At 44.1% G+C, this 25,967-nt stretch overlaps 1 protein-coding gene across 1 annotated transcript in view; it reads right to left on the bottom strand.

Moving 5' to 3' along the window:
* LOC144094862 (uncharacterized) overlaps positions 1-25,148 on the bottom strand; it is a 39,314-nt gene extending 14,166 nt beyond the window's left edge. The window contains exon 1 of the mRNA XM_077628742.1: positions 24,808-25,148. Within this exon, the coding sequence (XP_077484868.1) occupies positions 24,808-25,034 (227 nt within the window). The 5' untranslated portion in view covers positions 25,035-25,148. The remainder of the gene's footprint in view (positions 1-24,807) is intronic.
* Positions 25,149-25,967: the final 819 nt, after the last annotated feature.

The following is a 25,967-nucleotide window of genomic DNA, read 5'->3' as shown; positions in this document are numbered from 1 at the left end:
TAAGCGAAGTTTCGTGTAGTAAAAATGACGTCAGACATCAAACAAAAGTTTTATATGTGCGACAACTGTCTGTACATTCCCAGGACTCTCTCAAATACGTATTTCTTGCCTTTCGTTTGCTTTGATAGTTATGGAAATCATAAAAGAATCTGACATTTGTACAATTCATGTTTTGTTATATTTTAAGATTATTTAAGGAGAAATTCATCACATCGTGTCTGTTCTCACAACTGGACATATTCTTTCTAACCTTCATTAAGGAGATAGTTCCGGAACATTCGAGCATTAGCCTTGTGTGCAGTAGGCACAGTGTGTAGTCCCGAGCGCCGCCGGGTACCGGTCAGTTTTAATATGAATACAAGCATTCTCCTGTTGTGGTGCTCCGCTTCTCTGCGATGGAATGCTTGGGAAAAATGGATCTCTGACCGCACCCCGGGAAGATGGAAAATGTTAGCAATGTCGCTCCTGAGCCAAGCTCCTCTTGCACCACTAAAACCGAGTCATTATTACATACTTCACCCGTACTGACGCGGAACCAGGAGTGTTGATGAGAAAAATACCGCCAGGGTAAAAATAACAAATAAAAATACCAATGGAAGTGCCATAAAACGAATTACTTCCTATTTCTACCTGACCGTGACTGTTGTACCACTAGAGGCAAAACGTCCAAGGGTCAAAATTTTCTTTATAGGCCTGCAGTGAGAAACATACAGCACCCATAATGTTCTAAATTCCTGGAGGGTGAGTAGGGGTCCCATTTTCACCGCTGAAGGTATCAATGGTCAAACTAAGTGCTCAAGACAGGCCCTCCGCCATGGAGACTTTTTATAAGTCCTGCACCCACAGCAAGCGTGAGTTTTCCTTGGATTCTGTGTAGCTCCTTTGATGAACGAAGTTTTCTTCGAGTGGTAGATCAGTGCCTTGATACAAATCTAGGGAATATCGTTACTAAGGTTTTCAGGTATGTGGGTGACTGTCTAGCATTAGTTGCTGCCCTCAGTATATTGCTTTAATAGGGTCAGTTAAAAACCTCCAACGCAGGTGTGTGTTGATCTTACTAATGGCCCAGATACATGATTCGTAACCATAAATAGTTACATTCGTTGAAATCAAATTAAATCAGTACACCTTAATGTTCATGTGGTGCATCTTTGATCGCATCTGCAGCATCGACGGCGCCTGGGGCTTATTTCCGGATATGGATACACTTAGCAAGCAGGGTTGTTTACTCTATGATTATTTGAGAAAACAAGAAGGTTTAAATGCATTAGTGCGGATGGTTATGATAGTTTGTTTTTGTGGGTCATCAATTGTAAACAAGGTAATCATAGTTTCTAACCGGTCAGAAGAGACAGCCAACAATTTTGACTGTACAGGTTAAAAAATTAAATATTGCGACTTGTTTTCGGTAGTAGTATATTGGTGTTGCGCCTCACTAATGCCCTTGCAAAGTCTTGATGGCCTCAACGATTGCATATGAAGCGAACTGTCTATTGAGAGCTATCACCTCAAACAAGCCTGAGGCGACATACGCATGATCTGGCATTTACGTTTTTGTGTGTCAAGGATATACAAGGGTAATGAGTCAAGCCGTAATACCCAGTTATGACTTTTTTCAGCACTCGGGGTTGTTTCTCTGGTACGCTAATCTCAAAGCACAGTGAGGCATACTCAAGTATTGACCTTAATACTGAGCTTTCACTAAACGTTTAAGAAGACAGTGATAGTGCTCGACCGTGATCCTACCAGGTGTAATTTGCTGTACATTCTGTATAAGTACACAGATGTTAACAATATGTTGCGAATGCCAATCCGGTCTAGTATTTGTTTCACCAACGCATATTGAATTCTCAGTTTCAGTTTGATACTTAATAGTGTAATACTAAGTGTAACACCCAGAAGGACATATTTTGTAAGTAATGTGTAAGCTTATTTCATGAAATTTATTTATCTTATTTCATGGTCCAGGTGCCAGCCCACTTTCCTTGAATTTTGGCTGGCACGCCTGGATCGACTACTTAAGATTATATGGAAAGCCTAAGACGCTCAGCTATATATATTGTAACAAATAAATGAGTAACTTTATGAACAGGTGTAAATACATTGGGAGATATAAGAACAATCCTTCCAGTTTGATAGGAACTGATGGAAACGCATGAAAAGCAGGGACGAATTGCGTTGTAATAATAAGTTCCATTCTACAGCCATCTTTAGATAAGGTAACGATGTAGTGTTTTTCTAGACATTCTTTCGCGTAATTTGAACTGCAATGCTACATTAGTTTCATGTCGTAGACGTGAGGAGCTACGCTCTATCTTTTATTGCTATAAGTTTTATTCTTCAAATTTCGACGCAATGCACTTGTGCTTTTTAATCTCAACTACGCCGTAGCAATTACACAGATATATACAGCAAAATATATGAATAAATTTGCTAAAATACAGGCATGACAAAATGACCAATGCAGAACGATAACAATAAAACCAGACAATGACTAAGCATGGCAGCAAAGGAGTATGCTAGCCAGGTCCTCAGGGCCTCAGAGCGAGCGAGTAATTGTGATAAGGTTTCGGTTTAAGGTCTATTGTAGCACACGTTGTGAATCCTCTGTATGAGTTCATACCACCTTTTCCGGCTCCTCATTCTACAGTGAGGGAAATAATTTTTTAAGTGTGGACTAGATCGGCCGTGCAGTCGCGAACAGAAAACTTATGACGAAAGTTAAGCTCTAAACGAGTTAGGGGCTCAGCTAATTGCTTGATATGAAATACCCTTGTACAAAACTTAATGAGATGAACTGCTTTTTTTTTATTCGTGATTTTAAAATGACACTGAATCTTTGTCAGGGCTGTCCTGAGAAATGCTGCTGATGTGCCGAAGCCATCAGACTATGCTGAAATGCTTAACTAAGAAATAACAGCATATAGTGGGTGGTTAAAGATCTCATTCGTCTTAGGGAACGTTCTCGGTCAACCACAGTACTCGATACATCGATCAATGATTGATTAAGTATTTTCAATCTATTTAAGGAAATGATATGTAACTTTGGGCGACCATAAAGTTTAATAACGTTATTATATCTTACAGACTAGTTAGGGCGTTCAGTAAGAAGGTTTCAAGTCAACGATAATTCCGCATTGCAGGAGGATATTAACAGGTTTAAATATGGATTTAAATAAGACGAGTCGTTTTACAATGATATACAATATGAGAATGACAATGACAACGCTATACAATGACAAATGTGGGCTGTCGCGGAACATCGAAGAAAATTCAGCAAAATACCACACATAAACAAGAACAAAAATTGCGAAAATGTGAACGTGAACCTTGAGTGTGAAAACTGATGTTTGAATAAGTTTAGCAAATTGGCGTGGAATGGTTTGGGAACAGGTATAGAAGCGACCTGGTTTCAAGCTTGAGTTTGGTTTCCCATGTGGTTCGAAAGCGATGTCGTTTTTTGAGCAATCATAGCGACCTTGGTAAGCGCTGGACAAATTCTATGGAACACGGATACAGTGGAGAAGGTCGGCTGCGTGAAGCTCTGAGTCGGAAGATTACGTTACAAAGAATACTGAAGCTTGGGCCAGCTGGTCGTTAATAATTTCTTCTATACCCACCAGTGCAACAGGCAGGAGCAACTGCAAGAGCGGGAGCCTGCTCAGGTTCTTGCCTAACAATAACCTCCACGGCTATCTCCAGTATATCTCCAGCCTGAACTAATGCCATAGAACAAGTACACTCGAGCAAAAAATAAAAGTATGGCCTGGCCCGCGTGCTTGTTTCTTCCGTCTTCGTTCTTAGTTGGGCTACTAGGCCTCGAAGAAATCAAATGGCGGAAACTTCACCCTTTCATGCCTGCTCTAAAAATACGCATACCCATTAAATGCTTGCATTATCCAGCCGCGAAGTAAATCACCCGGAAACTTGGTGTCCGCGCTCCATCGCTGAACGGCTTTCTCGAGAACGTCATCCGGAGCTCTTCTCACGACATACGCCCTCAAATAGCGGGGCCTTGCTTACTCCTCCGGAACCGTGTATGCGCAGCACCACGTACACAAACGAGCTGATTTCTTTTTTACTCAATTGTTTTCTTACTTTTGTCTTTCGTGAGCTTTATGCTACCCATTGGCTCTCAGGTGCGAAATCAGCACTCTCCTTTGCTGCTTAAGGCATCCTTCCGGGGATTTGCCTCATATCTGTTCAGCCTCTCAGGCGCACCGCGACCCCTCACCTTCCTGCCCTGCTCTTCGTCTTACAACACATCTACCTGCCCCATACAGAAGCATGCATGACTGCTATGCTTCGCCCTCCAACGACGCTTGCTCGGACGTGGTTTCGTCGGGGAAAAAAAAAAAAGACTACAACACGCACGCTCCACTGGCAAGAACTCGCTGAAGTGCCAAGCGACGCGCTAAAGCGCCAAAATTAGCCAGCCTTCGCAGACAATTAACCTTCGAGTGTGGAAGCGCGCGGTGGGCAAGGAGGAAGGAGAGGAGGCAGGGGAGGCCGAGGATGAGGAGTATATCGACCATAAAGCTGGCGGGGTCCCGGCCGCAGCCCATCACAAGTCCTCCCCTCATCCAATGTGCAGCAGCTCCAGTGCCAACGACGCCTCGCTCTATTTTTTTTTCCTTTTTTTCGGAAGCGGCGTTATGGCACCACCGGATGGTCCATGCATGAGAAGACAGCCACTCGACTCGAGCCATTTATACCTTGCACCTTGCTCGGAGAGATGGTCTCGAAGAGAGCTGTGTGGTCATGCGGGCGCATCGCGAAATCGTCGAAATACTGTTTACAGCAGCTGAATTGCTGGAACGTGACGTTCTGGGCAGTTTGGTCGCGAGATATATGACTGACGGCCGCGACGGTCTTCCCCGTTGTGGTAGTGCGCATTTAAATGTCACGGTGAACAGTCCCGCCTGTAGCTAATTAGGTTTACGGCTTTCGTTGCAAATGGTTCACGTCAGCGCGGCTTCAGTTAATTCCCAAGCCTCAGTCTCTGGCGTCGCGATAACAAAGCTTGCAAATGCCGCTTTCTGACACGTCTAATCTCACATTTCTGTAGCGCTCAGTGAATGAACCGAAACCTATTTTTTTTTTTGGCGCTTGTATTGTCCTGGTTCAGGGAAACTCTCTTAATTGTTGATTTCATCTCTGAACAGAGAAACGCTATCTGGCCTTTTTAAGAAAAAAAAATGATCGCTGAAAACGCTGGTAAGTGCGCTCAAAGGAAAGTCGTTGTAAGGAAGCGTTTTTTTTTTAGCGCTAGTTTCTTAACGAGGTTTCGTAAAGATTACGATTCACAACTACATGAAAAAGGCTTTGAAGGGGCAGGAGCTATGAAACTCTTAGCTTAAAATTAGAATTGTCCAAATGGCTTATGAATCCCTTACATATGTCCACAGCATTGCAGGCTTCAGTGGTTAGGACACTCCTGCATGCGTACCTTTAATTCATCACGTGAACATTGTGATGCTCAAAAACCAAGAATTCTAATGTAAGTTGTTTGCGAATCAGGCGTGGCATAATATGTGAAGTGTGAATATTATTCACGAACACCTAAAGTTTCGAAAACACAATTTTATGGTTAATCAGCGACCTCTCATCTTTCAGCCGTCACAGCTAAGTGCGAGAATACGAGGAGTGTTCCACGCACGATACTTAGTGCGTGATGATAAATGAAAAGTCGCAGCCCTTCGTTACGCTAAGACAATAATAACGCGTTTCCGTTACCCGTACAAAAAATTGGCAGTGGCTTAACTTGGGTAACCCTGGAATTCGGCGAACAGCAAGCACGCTTGCTAAGCGTCTGAGGCTCGTCCATGGCAGCCCCGCTACGCGCTCGCGTCAGCCGTTCTATATATACCCACACGACCACGTGGCTGTAACGTCATATCGCATGGTCTTACGATACCCGCATCGGATGTCACCACGTGGCTTCACATCATCCCGTCGGATGTACTTAAAGTCAAAGGTCAAACCAAAGGTCACCCAATGTCAAAGGTCAGAGGTCTACTCAAGGTCCGATGTCAAAGGCCAACTAAAGGTTATAGGCCAAGGTCAGGGATCAAGATTTCGACGCCATAGCTGCACCACATAGGGCCATACACGGGCTAACGTGGTTGGGTTGAAGGTCATTCTCCGGCCTACGTGACCACTGCTTTACCTAGCGCAGTGAAGTTTTCCACTTCAAAAAGCTGTGTTATGACTTCGTTATTTTCGCCTAACAGAATAGAAGTGCTGGCAGTGTGTAGCGTATGTCAAAAGTCACAAGTAAAACAGCCTCAGCTGTTTGCTCCTAAGCCATGCAGTGAGGCTCTAGTAGCAGCCGTAGAAGTCCTAAGTTTCGGAGGGGCGAGGGGGGGTGGGGGGGGGGGGGGGGGGGGGGGGGCGGGGTGAGGGGGGGGGGGGGGTCTTCATCACATCTTAAAATATTTTGGAGTACTGACGATGCATAAGAGGACACAAGGCATTTCCAAGAATGGAATGCCTTTGGCGCACGAGTTTTAACAAAAGATGTGCACGTGTTGTTGTTCCTAAGAGAAAAAAAAATTATTAAATCCATGCCGAAGTAAAGCAAGCCTTGGTTTAACTTACAGCGCTAGTTACTATGCATATAAACTTGCTGTGGAAATGCCAAGCTCACAGATAAAAAGAAGTGAAACTTCGCAGTTTCGAATACGATAAAGCCAAGTCCAACTTTCTTGGGCATTTAGTTGTGAGGCAGCTGTGGAATATTGTTAGATACTATTAGGGAGATACTGATGTGAATTGTACAACATTCCGATGCGTAACAAAGCTTTGCTTCTGTAGTTTTTCGTGCGATCGCACCGAGTAGTCAAAAATGCCATAAAATAACAATGGGGTGTGTTTTGACAATAAATGACACAAAAGTACAATCATTCCGGGGAAATATCTACAGATATTTATTTATTTATTCCTTTATAGTACCTCTCAGGTTCCGAGGCATTACAGAGGGGGTGGAAAAAACAAGAATAAAATTACAAAATATAGCAGGGAGACAAATTTAAATAACACCTGAGTATAAAATGTTAACTATGGCTTCGCGGAACATCTCGAATTTTTAAGGTCTGCAATATCTGTGGGAAGGTTATTCCAGTCGCGTGAGGTACGCGGCGAAAATGGATGAGAAAAATATTTGGTATTACAAGAAACAAAACCCACCCTATGAGGATGATCAGTACGATGGGAGACATAAAATAGCTGAGGAATAAGGCGACCGCGCAGTATGGGTTATGGTACAATTTGTGAAACAAAGCATTACGACATACTTTGCGACGAAGTGACAGCAATAGAAGAGAAATACTAGATTTCATGGTAGTGATCCTTGCAGTGTGGCTGTAATTAGTGAGAATGAAACGCACAGAGTTATTTTGAGCCATCTCAGGAGCATTAATATTAATGTCATATGTAGGATCCCAGTCTGAAGCTGCATACTCCAGTTTGGAGCGAGTTAGTGTTTTTTATAGGAAAGTTGCAAAAAAGAAGGAACGTTGAAAAAACTGCGACGTAGTAACCTAGCATGCGATTAGCATTGTTGATTACGTGTTCGATGTGAAGAGACCAGTTTAGGTTATCAGTGATGTTAACGCCAAGGTATTTATATGATGTTGCAGGCTCTAAAGAAATGTCATCAATGTAATACTCACTAAGTCGGACAGCCGAAAAGCCGGACTAGCCCATGACGGTAGTGATACTCTGAATCGCTTCTGACGAAGGACCATAGTGTTTGAGCCTGACGCTGGTTAGAGCTTACGAGTCTTGAGTCGAACTCCTCACTGGGGAGTGAAACACGAACCACCTTTGCAGGCTGAGTTGTTCGAAACTGGTTTTGCCACCGAAGGGGCGCAGCGGGGTTTGCGGAGCCTCCTCCAAGCACACACCCCTGAAGAAGCCGAGCGCCGGGCCGGTAGTGGCTTGTACCCATTTTTTACCGGTGGGTGTCCGGCGGTGGGTTTCGAACCCACCGCCGCAGATGTTCTCGAAACACGCATGATTTTGCATTTGTTAATATTTAGTTGCATTTACCATTTCTTGCACCAGTTAGCTACAGTGTTAAGGTCAGACTGAAGTTGACAGCTGTCATTAGTATCGGTTATTTCTCTAAAAATAACACAATTATCCGCAAAAAGAAGGATATGAGAGTTAACAAGAGACGGAAGATCATTTATGTAGATTAAGAACAAAAGAGGCCCAAGGACTGAGCCTTGAGGAACACCTGAATGCAATTCAGTAAAACCGGGATTAAAACTACTAGCAGTAACAAACTGAGCGATTAAGCAGAAAACACTCAATCCATTTCAGTATGTTAAGATCAATATTAAGGTTATTTAGTTTCAATCACAGGTGTGTATGACAAACCTTATCGAAAGCTTTACTAAAATCTACGAGTATACAGTCAGCTAGTGATGATTGGTCAAGGATAGAGTGTAATGCATGTGTAAAACATAATAGTTGAGTTTCGCATGAGCTAAATTTTCGAAAACTGTGCTGTGTGCCAATGATTCAAGAAAATTAGCCAGATTTGTAAATATTATATGTTCAGACATTTGGCAACATATGCTAGTTAGAGATATGGGACGATAGTTGGAAAATGTTCTGCTACCCGACTTGTAGACTAGAATCACCTTCCCAATTTCCACTGTTTCGGTAGGATAGATTCGTCATAAGATTGTTGGAAAATTTTTGTTTGGAAAATATTGATTTCGACGGTGAAATCTTACCATACGCGAAAAAAGTTCGACCATAAACAACTTGCTGTTGAAAAAATGCGCTTGTCCAGAATATCTGGGTACGAAAGTTTAATTTGAATGCAGTTTGTCTCAATTCTCGATAAATACGTCAGTGCCACAATTAAACAACCGGTCCACATATATGCACTGGGCAGTACAGATATATCTGTTTCAAGGACAAATGGCAAGCGAGCCAGATTGTTTCTTTGCTCTTAATGAGCAGGGCATCAAAATCTAATGAAATTGACATTCAGGCTCACATGACACTGAGCTGCCACAGAAAAAAAAATATTTATAAAGAAATCTACTCCACTCTACCTGTGGCCGCAATGGTCATGTGGTCCAGAGTTTCAATACCGAAATGCTGGGAAAAGCTAGACAACTAACTCTGGAGATAATTTCAGCGATCACGCTACTCTCTACCTTGGTTCTTCGGCATCCAGCGTACATTGAACCTCGCAAACAATGCAATAGCGACCAAGGAGTCTTTCCGACTGACTCTACGGTTTGTACGCTTTCCTAGAAAGGGAATGACAATTCACGCGGACTGTCTCCCCTTCATTTTTGCTTGCTTTCTGGGCTTGAAAGAGTCACATTTGTTTCAGAGATCTTTAATATTAATTGGTTTTTGAGGAAAGGAAATGGCGCAGTATCTGTCTCATATATCGGCGGATACTTCGATCTTTCGTTTGATGTTTTAAGCATAAGCTGCTCTTACAGCTCATATTCTCGGAGAAATCAGGGTAGCTTAGAAAATCACTGTGAACGTATTCGAATGCTTCTGAACTTTTTACTTAGAACGGCAGCCAGCAGTAAAATAATCATGAGAGGGCACTTAAGCTATGCCTTAAGTGTATGACTTGATAGCGTTAATTGAATTCTTCGGTGGTCTGGTGTCCTTTTTGCGTATCACACCATAGGCACGGACACGTTTCTTTCTTTCACAATCACACAACGCTTAACGTATACCGTTAAGAGTACAATGCGATGGCAATGCAGATCCCTCCGGCGCTAGTATATTCTTTTTCTAATGCCTACACTGTCTACTTCCACATATATGCGGAATTGGTCGTTCTATGCTTTACATTCATTCATCGCTGGGAGTCATCATACCACAGTGCAGTGGTGGACGGGTTAAGCGATGTGCCACATCCCCGGCAGGTGGCTGCATGTTTCAAACACAGCCACCGGTGGTACTTGTGAGAGACGGTTGCTCTTCCCGAGGAACCTCTCACAACCGATCACTAATTTAACTGCCACATGCCATAATGGGCAGTTTTCTCACACTCTAGTAGGCAGAACGGAAGCCTTAACGCTGTCGCGTTAAAAATCAGACAACGGCCACGAACAGGCCTCCAACAAGCGCCGGCGCAATCAAAGAAGCTTCGTATTTTGATGCCGTAGACTACTCGTCCAGCGCCAAAGTCAATCGCGATGGATGCTGCAATTAGTAACCTCTCGCGCTGTGTGCTCTAACGTCGTCTTATCTTTCATTTATTCGTTCGTTCCACGGTTGCCAATTCTCGGCGCCAGTGGCGCTGTCACCGAGGTCATGCCATTGAGAAGGGTTCTGGTTTGTCGCCTATGCCAGCTTTATGCAGCCGCACACAGAGGTGCGAAGGCGGCCAAGGCGTCCAAACGCATGTCTAAGACAGATGAAGATCGGTCGAGCGCTGTGGCGCCTCGAACAGCGCACGCAATGAGGGAAGCTAGTACTAATACTAATACTGTGGTGGGACTAAGAAAATATTTTGAAAAAAAAAGATGTCCCGGCCCGTGCCAGTAAGCATAACCAGCTTAATTCAATATGAAGTAGAGAAACAACCAATCATGAAAGGAATTTTCCATAGCAGAAGAGAAATAAAAAAGAAATTATTTGTACTGTTAGAGCCGAAGCCACTGGAATGGCTGTTAAAGAGAGTTATTGCATGAAGAGTGAAATATTAGCTTTTTTTTCTGGTGGGTTGGCTTAGCCGATGAAAATAGGAGATATAACAAGCATGATGAGATGGCCGGTATTCGGTATGTTCGCTCCTCTTGGGAAGATGAGGAAATATTTCAAAAATGTGGAGGGAAAATGTTAGTTTAGAATCTTGAGTCTTGCTTCTGTCTCTTAATTGCGGCATTGGGGATATATTTTTTATTCACATACCCTAAAGGCCCTTTACGGGCATTCCAGAGGGGGTTAAAAAACAATAAAGTGATCGTATAACATAACACGGTGAAACACAAAATCAGAAAAGCATAAACTAACATGCCCTCATATAAACAGCGGAACATAATTAGGTAAAAGAACTGTTGAGAACACGCACACGCGTGGACCACAATGCTCAAGACAATGTATAAAAGAATGCACTTCTGATAACAATCTATTAATAACCAGCATAGAGTAAGCACTTCAGTTAACAAATTAGTCATGATTATTTTCGTAAACGATTTCTGCATGTAGTTTATTCCAATCAAAATGGCAAGGAAAAATGGCGAATGACGCATAAGTTTGGTGTGAGCTATATTGAGTTGCATTTTGAAGCAGTGGTCTAATCGGAGGAAAATGCGATGTGCTGGTTTGATATGAGATTCTGTAAACGGCGAAGGATTGTGATACAGCTTGTGAAAGTGACATAGCAGGGTGACAAGTCTTCGCTTTTCAAGTGAGCTTAAATTTAGAGATGATTTATTATCTGTGATGCTGGAGTAGGGAGCGTATTTCCTTGTTATAAACCTAGCTGCCTTATTTTGAAGTGATTCCAGTTTCTCTGCAAGATATGCTTGATGCGGGTTCCAGATGAAACCGGCATATTCTAGTTGTGAGTTGACTAAAGTTGTGTATGCTAAGAGTTTGGTCGCCCTATTTGTAAAGTACAAGTTATGCCTAATGAAACCAAGGATTTTGGATGCTTTAGTAGTTATATAATCAATGTGTTTATGCCGTGTCAAATCAGAGGAAATGTAGACAGCTAGGTATTTGACTGCAGGAACTTTTTCAATGGCAACGTTACCGATAGAAGAAAAGATGGTTTCAGTAACTCTTGCCGTTGTTAATGTTACAAGTTTCGTTTTCGAAACGTTTATTTCCATCTGCCATTGTCCGCCCCACTTAGCGATTTCGTCAAGGTCCGATTGCAAAACATTAGTGTCATGAGGGTCAGTAATCTTTCTGTAAATAATACAGCCGTCCGCAAATGTAGAAGTGAGGTCGCTGCTTATGTCATTAATGTAAATACGGAAGAGCATTGGCCCGGGCACCGAACCTTGAGTCACGCCACGCTTTACATGGGTTAGTGCGAAGCGAAATTTATTGGCAGACACGAACTGCTGTCTGTGAGTTAAAATTTAACAATTCAGTTCAAGACATAGCTGTTTATGTTAATATTTCCAAGTTTAAATATAAAACTATTGTGAGCAACTTTGTCGAAAGCCTTTATAAAATCGATCGATATGGCATCAATTATCATTAAATGGTGTATAGCGTCGTGCAGGTCGGCCACGAGTTCAAATAACTGTGACTCGCAGGAACGACCACGCAAGAATCCGTGGTGGTTTCCACAGAAAAAGTTGCGCTGACTGAGGTACTTCATTATTGCTGATGATATGATGTGTTCCAGAATATTGCAAAGTATACTCGTTAATGAGATGGGCCTGCGATTTGAAAGGACAGAAGGATCTCCAGATTTAAATATAGGTATAATGCGTGCGATTCTCCGAGCGTCAGGAAGAATTCCTGTATCAATAGACTGCTGAAAAATTGTAGTCAATATGCGAGCTATCACAGGTTTCGTTAACTTGAGCTGTTTTGGACATATGTCATCGGGAGACTGATGCAGAAAACTGAATTTACGGAAATAATACGTTCCCTCACCCCCAACCCCTCCCCACCCTCGTGTAATGATGGGGGCTATGAATGCTAGGTTGTGGCAGTAAGCTTTGTTGCGTGACTGGCTGTAAGATTTGTTGCGTGACTTATCGTCTATCTGGGTCCTTGTATTTTTGAGAAAGGTTTGAAGCAAACGTTTGTGATATAGAAGAATTATCCAAAGGTGGCCCAAGAGTTTAGAGTTGGTTGCCGTTGGTAAATGTCGGGGAGATGAGCGCGCTGTCCTGAACGAAAAGAAGCGGCATACAGCGCTGGCACGTAGAGCGCCAAAAGCTTCGAAGGAAGCGGCTCATAGCGTAGGTTACCAGAGCCACAAAACAGCCAAGGGGACCACGCGCGCTGCTTAGCGCGGAGCATGTTCAGCAGCCGAATGCCGTAACCTATACAGGTGTATAGGTACACTTTCCCTCAAGAGGAAAGTGTACAACAGCATAATCTTACCGGTACTCACCTACGGGGCAGAAACGTGGAGGCTAACGAATAGAGTTCAGCTTAACTTAAGGACAACGCAGCGAGCCATGGAAAGAAAAATGATAGGTGTAACGTTAAGAGATCGGATGCGGGCAGAGTGGGTGAGGGAACAAACACGGGCTAATGACATACTAATCGAAATCAAGAGAAAGAAATGGGCTTGGGCAGGGCATGTAATGCGAAGGCAAGATGACCGCTGGTCCTAAAGGGTAACGGAGTGGATTCCAAGAGAAAGTAAGCGTAGCAGGGGCGGCAGAAAGTTAGGTGGGCGGATGAGATTAAGAAGTTTGCAGGCAAAGGGTGGATGCAGCTGGCAAAGGACAGGGTTAATTGGAGAGACATGCGAGAGGCCTTTGCCCTGCAGTGGCTGCAGTAAGGATGAAGATGATGATGATACAGGTGTGAGGTTACCTCCATCTACTAGCTGTTCGAGATGCACTATGTTTTTCCTACAATGCTTACACATACTCCGGACGACGACATATACTTCATTTTAACGCGAAAGCGTTAAGACTTGCTTTTGCACTACATCCGGCGTCGGCGTCGTCGTCGGCGATCTGAGCGGAAAATCAGCCGCAGAAGCAACCTAGCAACTTGTGGCGTCATCACAGCCTGCCCACCGGATTGTGAGCAAAGCAACCGCCATGGCAAGTGGCTGTTAAATAAACAATAGGTCGCGAGAGGTGGCTCCGGAAGATCAACCTGGGTCGCGCAAGCCCCACCGGTGGCAGCACCTGCCGTCGCAGGTCAGTGGTGCATCGCTTAACCGCTGTACCACATCGCCAGGTGTGGCATGAGGACTACCAGTGGTATATGAATGTAAAGTCGAGAATGACCACTTCCGCATAAAGGCGCACTGACCCATTTACGCTATCTTGTCCTTTCGCGTTCTCTCGCATTTGCTTATTCCGTAAACTCTTTCATATTTGTCCCAAGATTCGTAGCGCACTCTACCCTTCGCCTTCGTACATTGCATCCCGTCTGGACCACGCACACAAGGTTGGAATTGCACCACTCAGGACGAAAACATGCAGCGACTACTTCATTCCTCGGACATCCAAACACTGGAACCACCTTCCCGGATCGATTGCCAGCATTGAAAAAAAATCTTCATTTTATAAGCGCGTTAGCCAGAATTGTATATTTAGATCATTGCCTTGTTTTCGTAGAGTTTTATTTTTATGTGGTACTATTTCAATCCTTCACTCCCCTCTGTAAAGCCCAAGGCCTTCAGGGTAAAATAAATAAATAAATAAATAAATAAATAAATAAATAAATAAATAAATAAATAAAACTTGACACATGCAAGCAGTGCGTGCACCTTGCTTGCTTTTATCTTCGACGGTGGATCATCGGCTGCAGAGTTTCACTGATAAATCTGAACATTCAGGATCGAATCTCGGGCCGGGGGAGCGCATATAGATGAAGGCGAAGTGCAAAGCACCCGTGTTCTGTGCGATGCCTGTACGCGCTAAAGAAACCAGGAGGGCGAGTTTAATCTAGAGCGCTTGGTTAGGGCGACTCTCTCTCTCTGTCTCTCACTTCACCAAATCTGTCTAACTTCCTCTACAGTGGGGTTCAAATGGCTGCTGTCAATGAGACAACCCGCCTTTTTTCCCTCAAAAAAGCACTTTTTTTTTCTTTCTCTCCAGCCGACCACCTGGCCAGGGGATATCTTGTACCCATTAGATAACGGGTGGGCACCCGGTGGCACCGGGGATCCAACCCAGCACCCCCCGAATGCGAGGCGGATGCTCTACCACAATGCCACCACTTCGGTGTCCCCACCTAGCACCACACGTCTCACTTCGTTTCTTTTTCTGGTTCGTGATCTATTGGGAAGCGTTATTAAAGATATAACTGACTTTTTAGGGGAAGATACTTAACCATTTTTGTGTTCCATACAAAAGAACACAAAAAGAAGGTTGGTGAGGCGTTATGTTACTTAAAATGTAGTAGATATGATAGTAAACTAAAATTTAACGTGCAATGCTTAGCGCCGTAACTTGCATCCTTCATTCAGCCTGCAAGTAGTACTTGTGGACCATGCGATTGAGGCAAGCATTTTTAGAATGGTAGTTGTTAGAGCCATTTTCAGTAAAAAGTCGCGTGTATACTAATAAAAGGCAAAGTGGCGGAAGGCCCATCAGTACTGTTTTCGCCGCACCATGCATGGTTTGCACTCCGTTCAAAGACCGAACGCGATGCGCTTAATAAGCGCAGTATGGCGGGGATACGTGAAAGACGTGCTCCTAAGATCATCTATATAAATTATACATAAGACAGGCGGTCATTTTTTGACGCGATACCGCGAAGGATTCTGTTGTGCAGAAAATCCGCCGTCGGCATTGTAAGCGAAAAATCAGTCGGAGAAGCAACCTAGGATTACCACATAGGTCACGTGACCTTGTGGAGTTATAAGGGCCTGCCCGCGGGACAGTGAGTACATTCACCTCTGTTGCAGGGGGCAGTAATTAATGTTGGTTGCTCTTCCCTGGCGACCTGAGGCACACAAGCCCCACCGATGTCTGCATCTGCTATCGTAGGGCAGCGACGCATTGCTTAACCGCTGCACCACAGTGCATGTAATGAGATAAGGACTCCCAGAGACCTATGAATGTTGAATAGGCAATGACCAATTCTGTATATATGGGCGTTAGTCCACTGAAGCTACGGCGTCATACCTTAGGGCGGAGCTTAAATATCCTCCCCAAGTTTTTATATAAGTTTCTTTATCTTGCAAACGCTATCCAAAATTCAAACTTCAGTTATAAAATTGATGTTTTCATAATAAAATAGATGTTATAATTTCTCACACCAGGGCGCTTAAAGCATTTCCAGGGGGGCATATTTGAAGCTTATCAATGATATGGTCCCTTCTATAATTTCGTCCACAGTAAATTTGCGAAACTCACGCAACCTACGCAACAGTTAAAGTACAAGAATCTAGAATGTCACTTTTGTTCGCAATAAATATTATCACAGAAAAAATTATGAGCCCACCTGAGGTAACTGGTTTAGTTTATGGGGGATTAACATCCCAAAGCGACTAAGGCTATGAAGGACACCTGTGGTAACTGTTCTCGTTACCGAGTCACATGGCTGTATGACTGAAATTGAAGTTTTGAATTTATACAATTTTGCGGACATTTCGTAGACTGTTCACTAGCTAAAAGAGGACCTCTTTGCAGCAGTCACTCGATTTAGCTTTTTGTTTGAAATCAGTGAAACTGCTTCAGGCAGAGAACAATGTATTTTTGTTTTTGTTTTTCGTGTATTCCAGTGTCGTCAGCCTGGCGCTAACGTAAGGTGGCGCCGAAACAAAACTACAGATTGTTGGCAGCAAATATTTTTATTGGCTACATTAAGATAACAAGCCTCAGCTCCATAAAATAAAATAAAGAGTCCAATCACTGGCGTCTTAGAAGCGTGATAGCGGTGTTAACAAAAATTAGCTGTCAAACTAACGCCAAAGGAAGAAAGGTAATATGTGTAGGAAAAGATACGTAGACAGACACAATGCTGTCTATTTATCCGAAACATTTAGGACGAAGATGCGAAATTCAGGCATGCATGGCAGGCACAGTAAGTTGGCAAGTAAAGAATGAAACCTACAGATTCCATTACAGGGTCCATATATTGGAACCCCGTTGGCCATCGCGGTGAGTGTGTGGATTTGCCATTTGGCTGTAGACCCCACGTCGCAAGATCGAGTCCCGGTAGATGCGGGCCGCATTTCAATGGACGCCAAGTGCGGGAGCGCCCGTGTCAGTGCACGTTAAAACAACCGAGGAAGTTGAAATTAATCCAGAGTTCTTCACTGTGGCCTACATGATAGCTTTTGCGTAGCTTAGCAGACAATAGAGCCCGCATAAGTACACGTATGCGTGCGCGCGCATGTACACACATTTTAACGCTCGAAGGCATACTTTTGTATGACCACACAGTGAGTACCGAATGCTGCGGCGTTAGCTGTTTTATCTCGCTAGTCAAAAATGTGGCGTAAGCGTCGTTCTCTCAAACAACCCAGGGGCACCCACCTGTAGGGGCACCCACCGCCTCTTTCACCTACGATATCCACCACACCCCACCCAGCACCTTTAGCATACGAGGCGGACGCTCGTACCCCTAGGCCCTCGATACGGTGACCTAATGGTGACAGCGTAAGTAGCTCCTATAACTCTTCCCTGAAGCATTCGACTCCAATATACTAGGTGTTTCAGGGAAGCCCGCCACTAATACTTAAACATAGGATTTTTGAGGTGGACAAGCTTTCATACCCAGTAATTCTGGACAAAATTATTTTTCGCGGGAATCCATTTATGAACGCCATTTTTTTTCATGTAACGTAAGGTTTCACTATAACAATTCATATATGCCAAGATCAAACGACAGCAGTCTATTTTTTTCTATTCACCTTTTTGCTGTCGTAAAAAGCGTTCCCCGTTGGTTCTCTATGGTTGCCTTAATTGTTTGATGGGACCGCTGGAAACACTTTAAAGAAAGATTTTGCGGCATTTTCGAATAGTGGAGTATTACCTTCAATATTTCTGTAATGGTGTTTTACAACTTTTCAATATTAGAAACTTTTGCCGGAGAAATCTGGACTTGGCGGTACAGGTATTTTTATAAAACAAGCGAATCTTGTTTAATAAAAAATTGATTAACTAAACGGTAATATTCAGGTTTTCACTATGACCGATAAGCGCCTGAGTGAAATTAGGGACTTGTAGTCGGTCGTTAGTAATAGCTATACTCGTATACATTTTCAAAATTTCGAAAACGCGACTACACTTTCCGTTATGGCTCAACGAACTTGGGTTTTATCAAGCGCTATTGGAAACCTTGGCCCGTGGGGGAGTGCAAAGACATGTCTATCAAACTGCGACACTCCGTGATGCACCTGAGCTCCGTGGCGGCGCCGTTGTTTACGTGGTTGATCACGTGGTGCGGCCATTGGTCACGGGGTGCGGAGCAGCTGCTGCTGCCGGCGGCGTGGCGCGCAACAGCTGCAACAGCTATGCGCATGCGCCGTGTCAAGCGGGACGAAGATGAAGAAGGACGCTCAGCGAAACGGAGCAGCGAAAGACTGACTTTGCAATTAGACTCAGTGAGTTCCACTCGGCCAGATGTAGCTATCGCGTCACTCCAGGTTTAACCAGAGCTAAACTACAGCCATTTTTTTCACCACTGGGCTGCTCCAACGCGGGCGGGGCAGAAAATGTCACGTGGCACATGCGTCACGGAGTGTCGTGATTTGATAGACGTCGCTTTGCGCTCCTCGCAGGGGCGGGTTTGCAATAGCGCGAGAAAAACCCAAATTTATTGCGCCACAGAGGTGAGGGCAATTGCGTTTTCGAAATTTCAAAAGCCTATATGGGTATTAGGAACGGCATGCTACAGCTCACTAATTACAATCAGGTGTCTATCGGTAATAGTTCAAAAGCTTTAGAATTATATTAGTCACTTTACTAGTTAACATTGCTAAGAGGCAGCGCACAGAGACGACGACGCACAAGAAAAGACACAAAGCACACAGCTTGTCCGTCGTTTCTGCGCGCTTCCTCGTAGCAGTGAATCTGTACCAACTAGCCCAAGTAGCCGTTCTCACTAGTTAACATGATTCGCCACTTTTTTTTTGATGCCCACCAACACTGGTATTATTATGCGGATGAAAGTTTATTTTTCCCTCTAAAACACCATATAAAGAAATAGCGGCGAACAACACTGAAACACCTTGTATAGAGCATATATAGAGCACTCACTCTTAGTAATATATAAGTTTAATAAGCCTCTATTTCTTCGCTATCACCAGCCAGCTATAGCTAGATAGTTTTCGTTACAAACTCACAAATGTCCCGTGATCTTTTTTTCACTCACATGCGCCTATAGATGTGCTGATTGCCAGCTTAGTTCCTAGACACTGTGAACCCATCGTGCAGCAGCTTCTTAAGCACAAATGTCAAAAATCCTTTTGCTGCCATAGCGTTTACCAGATAAATTTATACAATGTATTGCGCAGCATCGAAATAAATAGTGCTGGCACTTGCCTTACCGCGATCATAATTTCTTGCCAAGGTCAGATCATCGCGTCTCTGCATCGTGGGTGATAACACGGGCTTCGATTCATTTTCAAGCAAACGCTTATATCGGAATCCAGAGGGAGCCATTAAAAGGGTGCAACATGCATTTAAAGAATTTGTTTGCCACTACACCGGACTTCTGATGAGACACACGGTGGTAATCCAGTAGCACTAACTTTGAAGCAGGCTTCCGAAACATATACTGTGTGGCAATATTAAAATGTATATATATAATTGGTGGTGTCAAAAGATCTTTTGTGGCCGCTCGAGCGCATTCTGTTGGTGCTGCTTAATATTCAAATGAAGTACTCGTTGCACTTCATGTCGCAGCGACTGCATGTTTTTATTGCATTCGAAGAGAAGTGTCTTAATCCTCGTTAGCTTTTAAGTCCTGGCCCTTCAGGATGACGGCAACTTAAACGGTAATTTCTTCATGGAAACTTTGCAGTTATCGCTTTTAAAGTCTGCTGTTTCCATCCTAAAGTTTATCTGGGCACCCAGAAGTCGAGCTTCTTCCTTTTTGTTGCTTCTTCCCCACCTATAGATTGAAAGATTATAAATTTGGGGTAGCATAGGAGCATATGGACGCTGTTATTAAGCGAAGTGGTTTATTCGTCAGTGATACTAATGTGCTACGGTAAGGGACAGAATACAAACTAATTAACTGGGCCGTGTATAGAGAGGAAACGGGGTTGGGGCCCGCAAACAGCAAAGAACGCCTTCGACCCTAACATTTTGAAGAGGATATCGTAAAATGTAAAATTTTGGTATTTTTTCCATCGAAAAACTGTTTTCCTATTAAGTGGGGCAGATTAAAGCATTTTTTTTTGTACTGGCCCTAAAGAAAACCACGCATGCTTTGTCCGTAATACAGGCAATAATGCTGGAGTCCCAATCTAATGAGTGCCTCCTAATTTCTTCCTCGGCTTCCCCGGGACAAAAATTTATTTATTATCATTACATTTATGAAACTTTACTTCTACAGTGTGGTGAAGCATCTATTGCCCTTAATGGTGCAAATCTCGTTGCGCCTTAGCAAGTATGAGCTGATTTTTAAGTTTTTTAAGCTCGAAGTATGCAACAAAACTCGACAAATTAAATGGTTGTCTACCGAAATAATGGGGGTATGAAAACTATTATTACGCCGTGGCGACGCCTCAGCGACCGCAGTTTCATTCTGTCAAACACAAGTTTAAGGGCGGGTTATGCGCCTGCGACTCGCCACTAGCATATCGTATGGGTTCACAGCCGAATATCGAAGAGGCTGCATGTATAAATATTCTTATTATGATGTTTAGGTGGGTGTTAAAAGCAATGAGGGAAGCGTAAATCATTCAAAAGATGAAAGCCACAGCGAGGCTCATAGCACGGGTAAATACTGTGTTGCTTCTGAGCCATCCAGAACTTGAATATCCAAAAAAAAATTAAAATTCCCTAAGTTACAGAAGTTGGGAAACAGGAAAATTTGCGTTGATTGGACAGTAGATGCATTTTGTATGCGTCGCGAGTTTCGCGGAATCAGTGGTTATTTTTCAGTAAGGACGTCTCTACTCTGCCGGCGTGTTTTGATAAAAAGTGTAAGTTGCACTTGGGAAATAATTATTTGTTTCAGAAAATTTGCTGCTAAAACTTGTAATAATTGCCGGCGCATGGTACAACATCCTTGGTTGCCCTCTTGTTAAGAAGTGGAAAAATATTGTAGCAATGCATCGACAAGAGGTTTCCATTTTCCACGCGAAGTTAGGTTTAGGGCTTGAAAAGACGACCTTTTATGGTGAAAATGTCTCCCCTTTAGGACATCTACAATTCTTAACTTCACATCCCACAAGTTTTTATATTGCTCCTGCACTTTTTTATATTTAGATATCCTGCTTCACCTCTACATGCTACGATTCTGCGGAGTACAGATGATTGCAAGTCACGCACGCGTGTCCCAGTCTCTTTGGCGTGCAAATAGTTGAAGGCTGTGACCTAAAATGTCAGTGCAAGGGCCCAAGGTTATAAACTAATAAATACCCTACTTGAATCCTGTTTTTAAGGGGGTTTTTTTTGTCGTCTATGCGCGGCTAACAGAAATTCGTTTAGACACCGACGCTCAAAACTACTACTTCTTGAAAGCACTGAAAACATTTTCATTGTGCAGTAAGACTAATCCAGCGCTTTATTCGATCGGCGTACCTTTACATGGCACTTCATTTGGGCTATATTGTAGGCACCGTACATTGTCAGCAAAACTACAGCGTACACTCACTATACAAGAGTGTTGTTTGGGTGGGCTCTCGGGCCAGAAGGCTCGTGTGGCGCGGGCGACGGACAATCGATATCCTTAAAGTGGCAGTTTATTATTCGAGGAGTGATGGGGAGCCCTGGGCTCTATTGCCACTATTGCCACTTCTTGGCAACTATAGACGGCAGCATTTAACAAGTTTTGCATTCTTTGTAAACATGTGAAGCTCCATCCAGCTCCCCTGAATGGATTAAACATGTCGAGCACCAGTTACGCGACTATCCATCAAAAACAATCTCGGTTTTCTCACATTTATACGTGAGACCCTATCTTGAGGCTTCTTCTTAAGCTTTCCACCTTTTACTCTTCACATAAAATTAGGAGACACCGAAAAGAAATTGCAGTTGGCCTGTATTGGTAAATTACCACATTATAATGACAAAAAGATTGCCTTCATCGAAAGCGGAGCTTCTACACGATTGTGAAAAAGAGAAAAATTACTTGCGCATATCGGCGCCACTGGTCGTTTTCACAAGTATACGGCAAGTGTGTCAATACAGCCTCCTTCGCTGATCTCGGAGGCTGGAAAAACGCTATTAACTTTGTAACGGTGATCGCAGAGTCCTTGACAGTGACATCATGAGTTGGAATAGTTTGGGAGAAACTTTTGCACTTAAAATGCAAAATCCTAAAACATCAACGTAGCCAAACATAGGCATGCAATCAATTTTTAATAAGAACAAAAATGGAATGGAAAATTAGGGTTGTGTTTGAAGTCATATTATGGTTCGCGCAAGGTTATGGAGACGCACGTTTCCGTAATGTGGGGACAAATTTGCTAGAACTTCTACTTTAAAGAGATGTGCTTTATGCGATGAGTTTCTTGCGCCTTGGAAACTTGAAGACTAACGGAAACGGCATAAATTAGGTTGAGGACATCGCGCCGAGAAATGCAAAGGAGAATCATAGGTGTAACGTCAGGAGGCAGCAAAATAGTATATTCGGTCATGGAACCAACGAGATTTAACATTATGCTGGTAGACAGTAAGGAGAATAAGTGGCACGGGCACGGCAGAGCATGTGAAGAGATAATAACCGTTCGCCCCTTGGGTAAATAGGTAGATCCCAAGAGAACACAAATGTAAGAGGGGACGGCGAAGAGTCGGATGGAGTGAACGTGATCAGGAAGTTGTTGAGGATAAGGTGGCCTCAGTAGCCCCCACATAGGATTAATTACATGTCAACTGCTGTCGTTTTTGTCCTGTAGTGGACATAGGCTGATGTTGATGATTTGTCGTGTGTTTACGTGTGTTTTATGTTTTTAGCCAATGTTTTGGTTGAGCGTTTCTGCACAATATGCTTATGTAATTTCCTGCAAGGCTGAATAAAGGAACAATGCTTATCTGTGAGACAGTGGGTACCGCTCAGCTATAAGACACCACGATCGCAACCGCTTTTCAGCTTCGACTAATCAAGATACTAGCTCCACCTGAAAATAATAGTTGATTCAACGAGCTTAGCAGAATGAATCATTTTCTCTGAGACACTTGCTCCAGGTTTCCTGTATGCCTGTAGAAAGTAGTTTAACCTGTCATGCCGAATCATGTATTTTTTACATAACATAGAATGTTGATCTTTAAAATCACAACTAGCATCTAGTGCTGCAACCTACACTTTGGCCGCTCCCATAGTCGCTCGGCCGCTCCCATGATGCCTTAGGGATCACAGAATGATAGACACCACTTCTCCAGCAGAAGTCTGATATGCATCACGGTTCCAACCCCTAGAATGTGCAGTAACTGTCGGAAAAATATTGGGTGCTGTGAAATGCTCAAGCATCGCCTCTAATCAATACACAGCAAGATATTGTTTCTTACGAAACCAACGAAGCCCAAAGCTCGACGCATAATGAAACATCTGTGGATGCAAAATCTCGCTGCACATATTGCAGGTTCGTTTGACTTACACGGAACCGTGTAATATGCGCATTAATTTGGATAAACACTTTTTGAACACATTTTAATGTACACAAAACAAAACCTTTTGGTCTCTAGAAAAGGAAAAGAGCTCGGCGCCGGCATTCCATCCACTGTCTTAAAAAGAAAAAAAGAGTGGCATGCATTTTTAGCTAAAAATTTGGGAAGTTGCACTTGAAGACCAATGGAAAAATTTGTAGAATACGCCTATAAAATGGAGGAAACAATGAACAAAAGATATTGAGGGCGGCTCAACAAAACAAGAAAGAGAAACAGAGGTCCTACAGAAATCAATATTAAAAGTTTGGGCCACAATGTGAAATTTTGTGTGCTTGCTGAGATCGAGCATTCGAAAGGAACCCGAGCCTTTAAGTCCACGGGTGATCGATTGTTTTAGAGCAAGGTAAAGAAATATAGTGATAGGGGATTCCAGGGTCGGAGTTCGTTAAGTGGAACACAGTATACCTAACGACGGTAAACCATCGTACAAAAAGCGTGTCTTGTTTTTTTAATGAAAGTACTCAAGTTATGTCTTGCGCCTTATGTCATCAGCCTTGCAAATGGGCCTTGTCTCATCTATTACAAAGTTTTTACCGCCAGCAGCACGTTTAACACGAACGCTCGAGCGCGTGTCTTACCCTGACATTAGCGTCGCTGGGTGTCGGCCGCTGTGTCTCGGACAATGTTAGGGTGAAAGCAGGGCACTCCGCAAACACACCGTGCAGCACTGTCTCGGAGTCGGCGCCCTGCGCTCAGGAGCTGTAATATCAGTGCAGAACGCCGAATCGAGCGTTCGTATTAAGCGTGCCGACGGCGGTACGTTTACCAAGATGCACCGTTGTCATTCGCACTGCACATGGCATTCGCCACAATATCAGCTAATTGTGCATATTGTGTTGCTCCGTTGCATTGTGACTGCGCAATTACTCACCTGGTTGCTGACCAAGTAACAGAGCACTGGCTCTGTTCTTTCAGTGCCAACATTCCTCCCTGTTAACTCCTTCCTTTTGAGGGGCATTCAGATAATACACAAATTAGTGTCGTGAAGGCATGATACCTTCATTAGCAAACGTAGGTGAGGAGCATTGCAGTGCACTAACTTCTTATTCGAGATATAAAGGAAATTTTCTCCATGATAAGACGTTGAAGAACAAACTTATCATTTTTGTTTCTTTTCGCCCGTTATATCTTACAAGTACCGGGTGACACGCACTGCAAAAGTGAGTACAAAACCTGTAACAAAGAACCGCTCATTTTAATACCTTTTTCTAATCCCCACTAATAAGCGGAATTCTTAAACGTGCAATATGCGGACAACTCCATAAGAAGGACGGCGATCACGTTGGAACTACATTAGGCTACGAAAATAAAGGGGGAAAAAAGGGAAGAATTCGGAGGTGTGGGCAATGGGGCGACTTACAGCGGCGGCTGGGACCGCTTGCTGGCGAACAGCATGTAGCCGCACTTGCAGAGTCCCGCGTTGAAGCGGAAACCCGTGAGCCGGCAGAAGGCCCGGCAGTCCAGCCGCTTGGCCGGCTCTGCGGCGGGGGGCAGCAGCAGCAGGAGCAGCGCGAGCAGCAGGCAGCCCGCCGCCGCAGGGCACGACGAGGAAGTCCCCGGACCCCCCGGCCAGGCACGGCTCGCCATCGTCGTTGTCTTGCGCTGAGTGTCGGCGATCGCACGTGGCCTCCTCGGCTCGCGGTCGCGGCGTGGGGCCTCTGGAACCTCGTGCGCCACCGGTCGAGGCGTCTCGGGGCCCGGGCCGCCTTAAGAGCGCGCCGCCGAAGAGGCCGGCCGCGGGCCCGACTCCGCCCCGCCGCCCGCACCGGGGCCCGTCGATTGGCCGCGGCCCGCGGCCGACGGGCTTCGGCCCCTGGCTGGTCCGGCGACGCGTGACGCGCGTGGCACGCGTCGCTTGCCGCACATGCTGCTGCTGCTCGTTTCCTGCCTAAGCACGGGCTGACTGACGGTGCGTGTGTGCGAGAATACATAATCCATTACGGGGCTATAAGATGAACGAGCGTCCCGAAGAGCCGTTTAGCAGCGGGACTCTTGCACTTGTTGCATGCGAAGGCCACCGGTGTGGGGGTGCTTTGGCAGGTGTGAAAACTGGCTTTGACGCTTGCGACTTGGTGTAACTTTTAGATTGTTGATTTTCCTTTATTTCTTTTTTAATGTCGTTAGAGAGTTTCTGAGGATGAGGCAGTCAAATACCACGATGTTGTCGCGCTGTTGCCTATTGGACAGAGAGTATAAGGGCATCGCCCACATGTTGCTTTATTTTGAACGTCTGGGAGGGAATGTACGACATTCACTGGTTTTTTCTTGTGCATGTTTTTTGCAGAGTCTGTGAAAAAAAGAACGTTTTTAGTAACAATGACGCTGCCACGATGTAGCGCATGGTGACTCCTCTACAGGACACTTTGCAAGAAATTCCATAATTTCCCATGAATTTTTGCGCGCTAGCTTTTCGGCACAGCTGCTCTGTTTTCCGGGCTTGGAGGCTTTTTTGCACTCAAGGCAAACAGTGAATATTAATGCTGACAGCATGACGTGCTCTGGTGGCGCTTGTGAAGTGCT

Source organism: Amblyomma americanum, chromosome 6, assembly GCF_052857255.1.
Source record: "Amblyomma americanum isolate KBUSLIRL-KWMA chromosome 6, ASM5285725v1, whole genome shotgun sequence".
In the NCBI taxonomy this organism is placed as follows: domain Eukaryota; kingdom Metazoa; phylum Arthropoda; class Arachnida; order Ixodida; family Ixodidae; genus Amblyomma; species Amblyomma americanum.
Note: the sequence above shows the minus strand (reverse complement) of the source record. Positions and strands in the feature narration are given on the sequence as shown.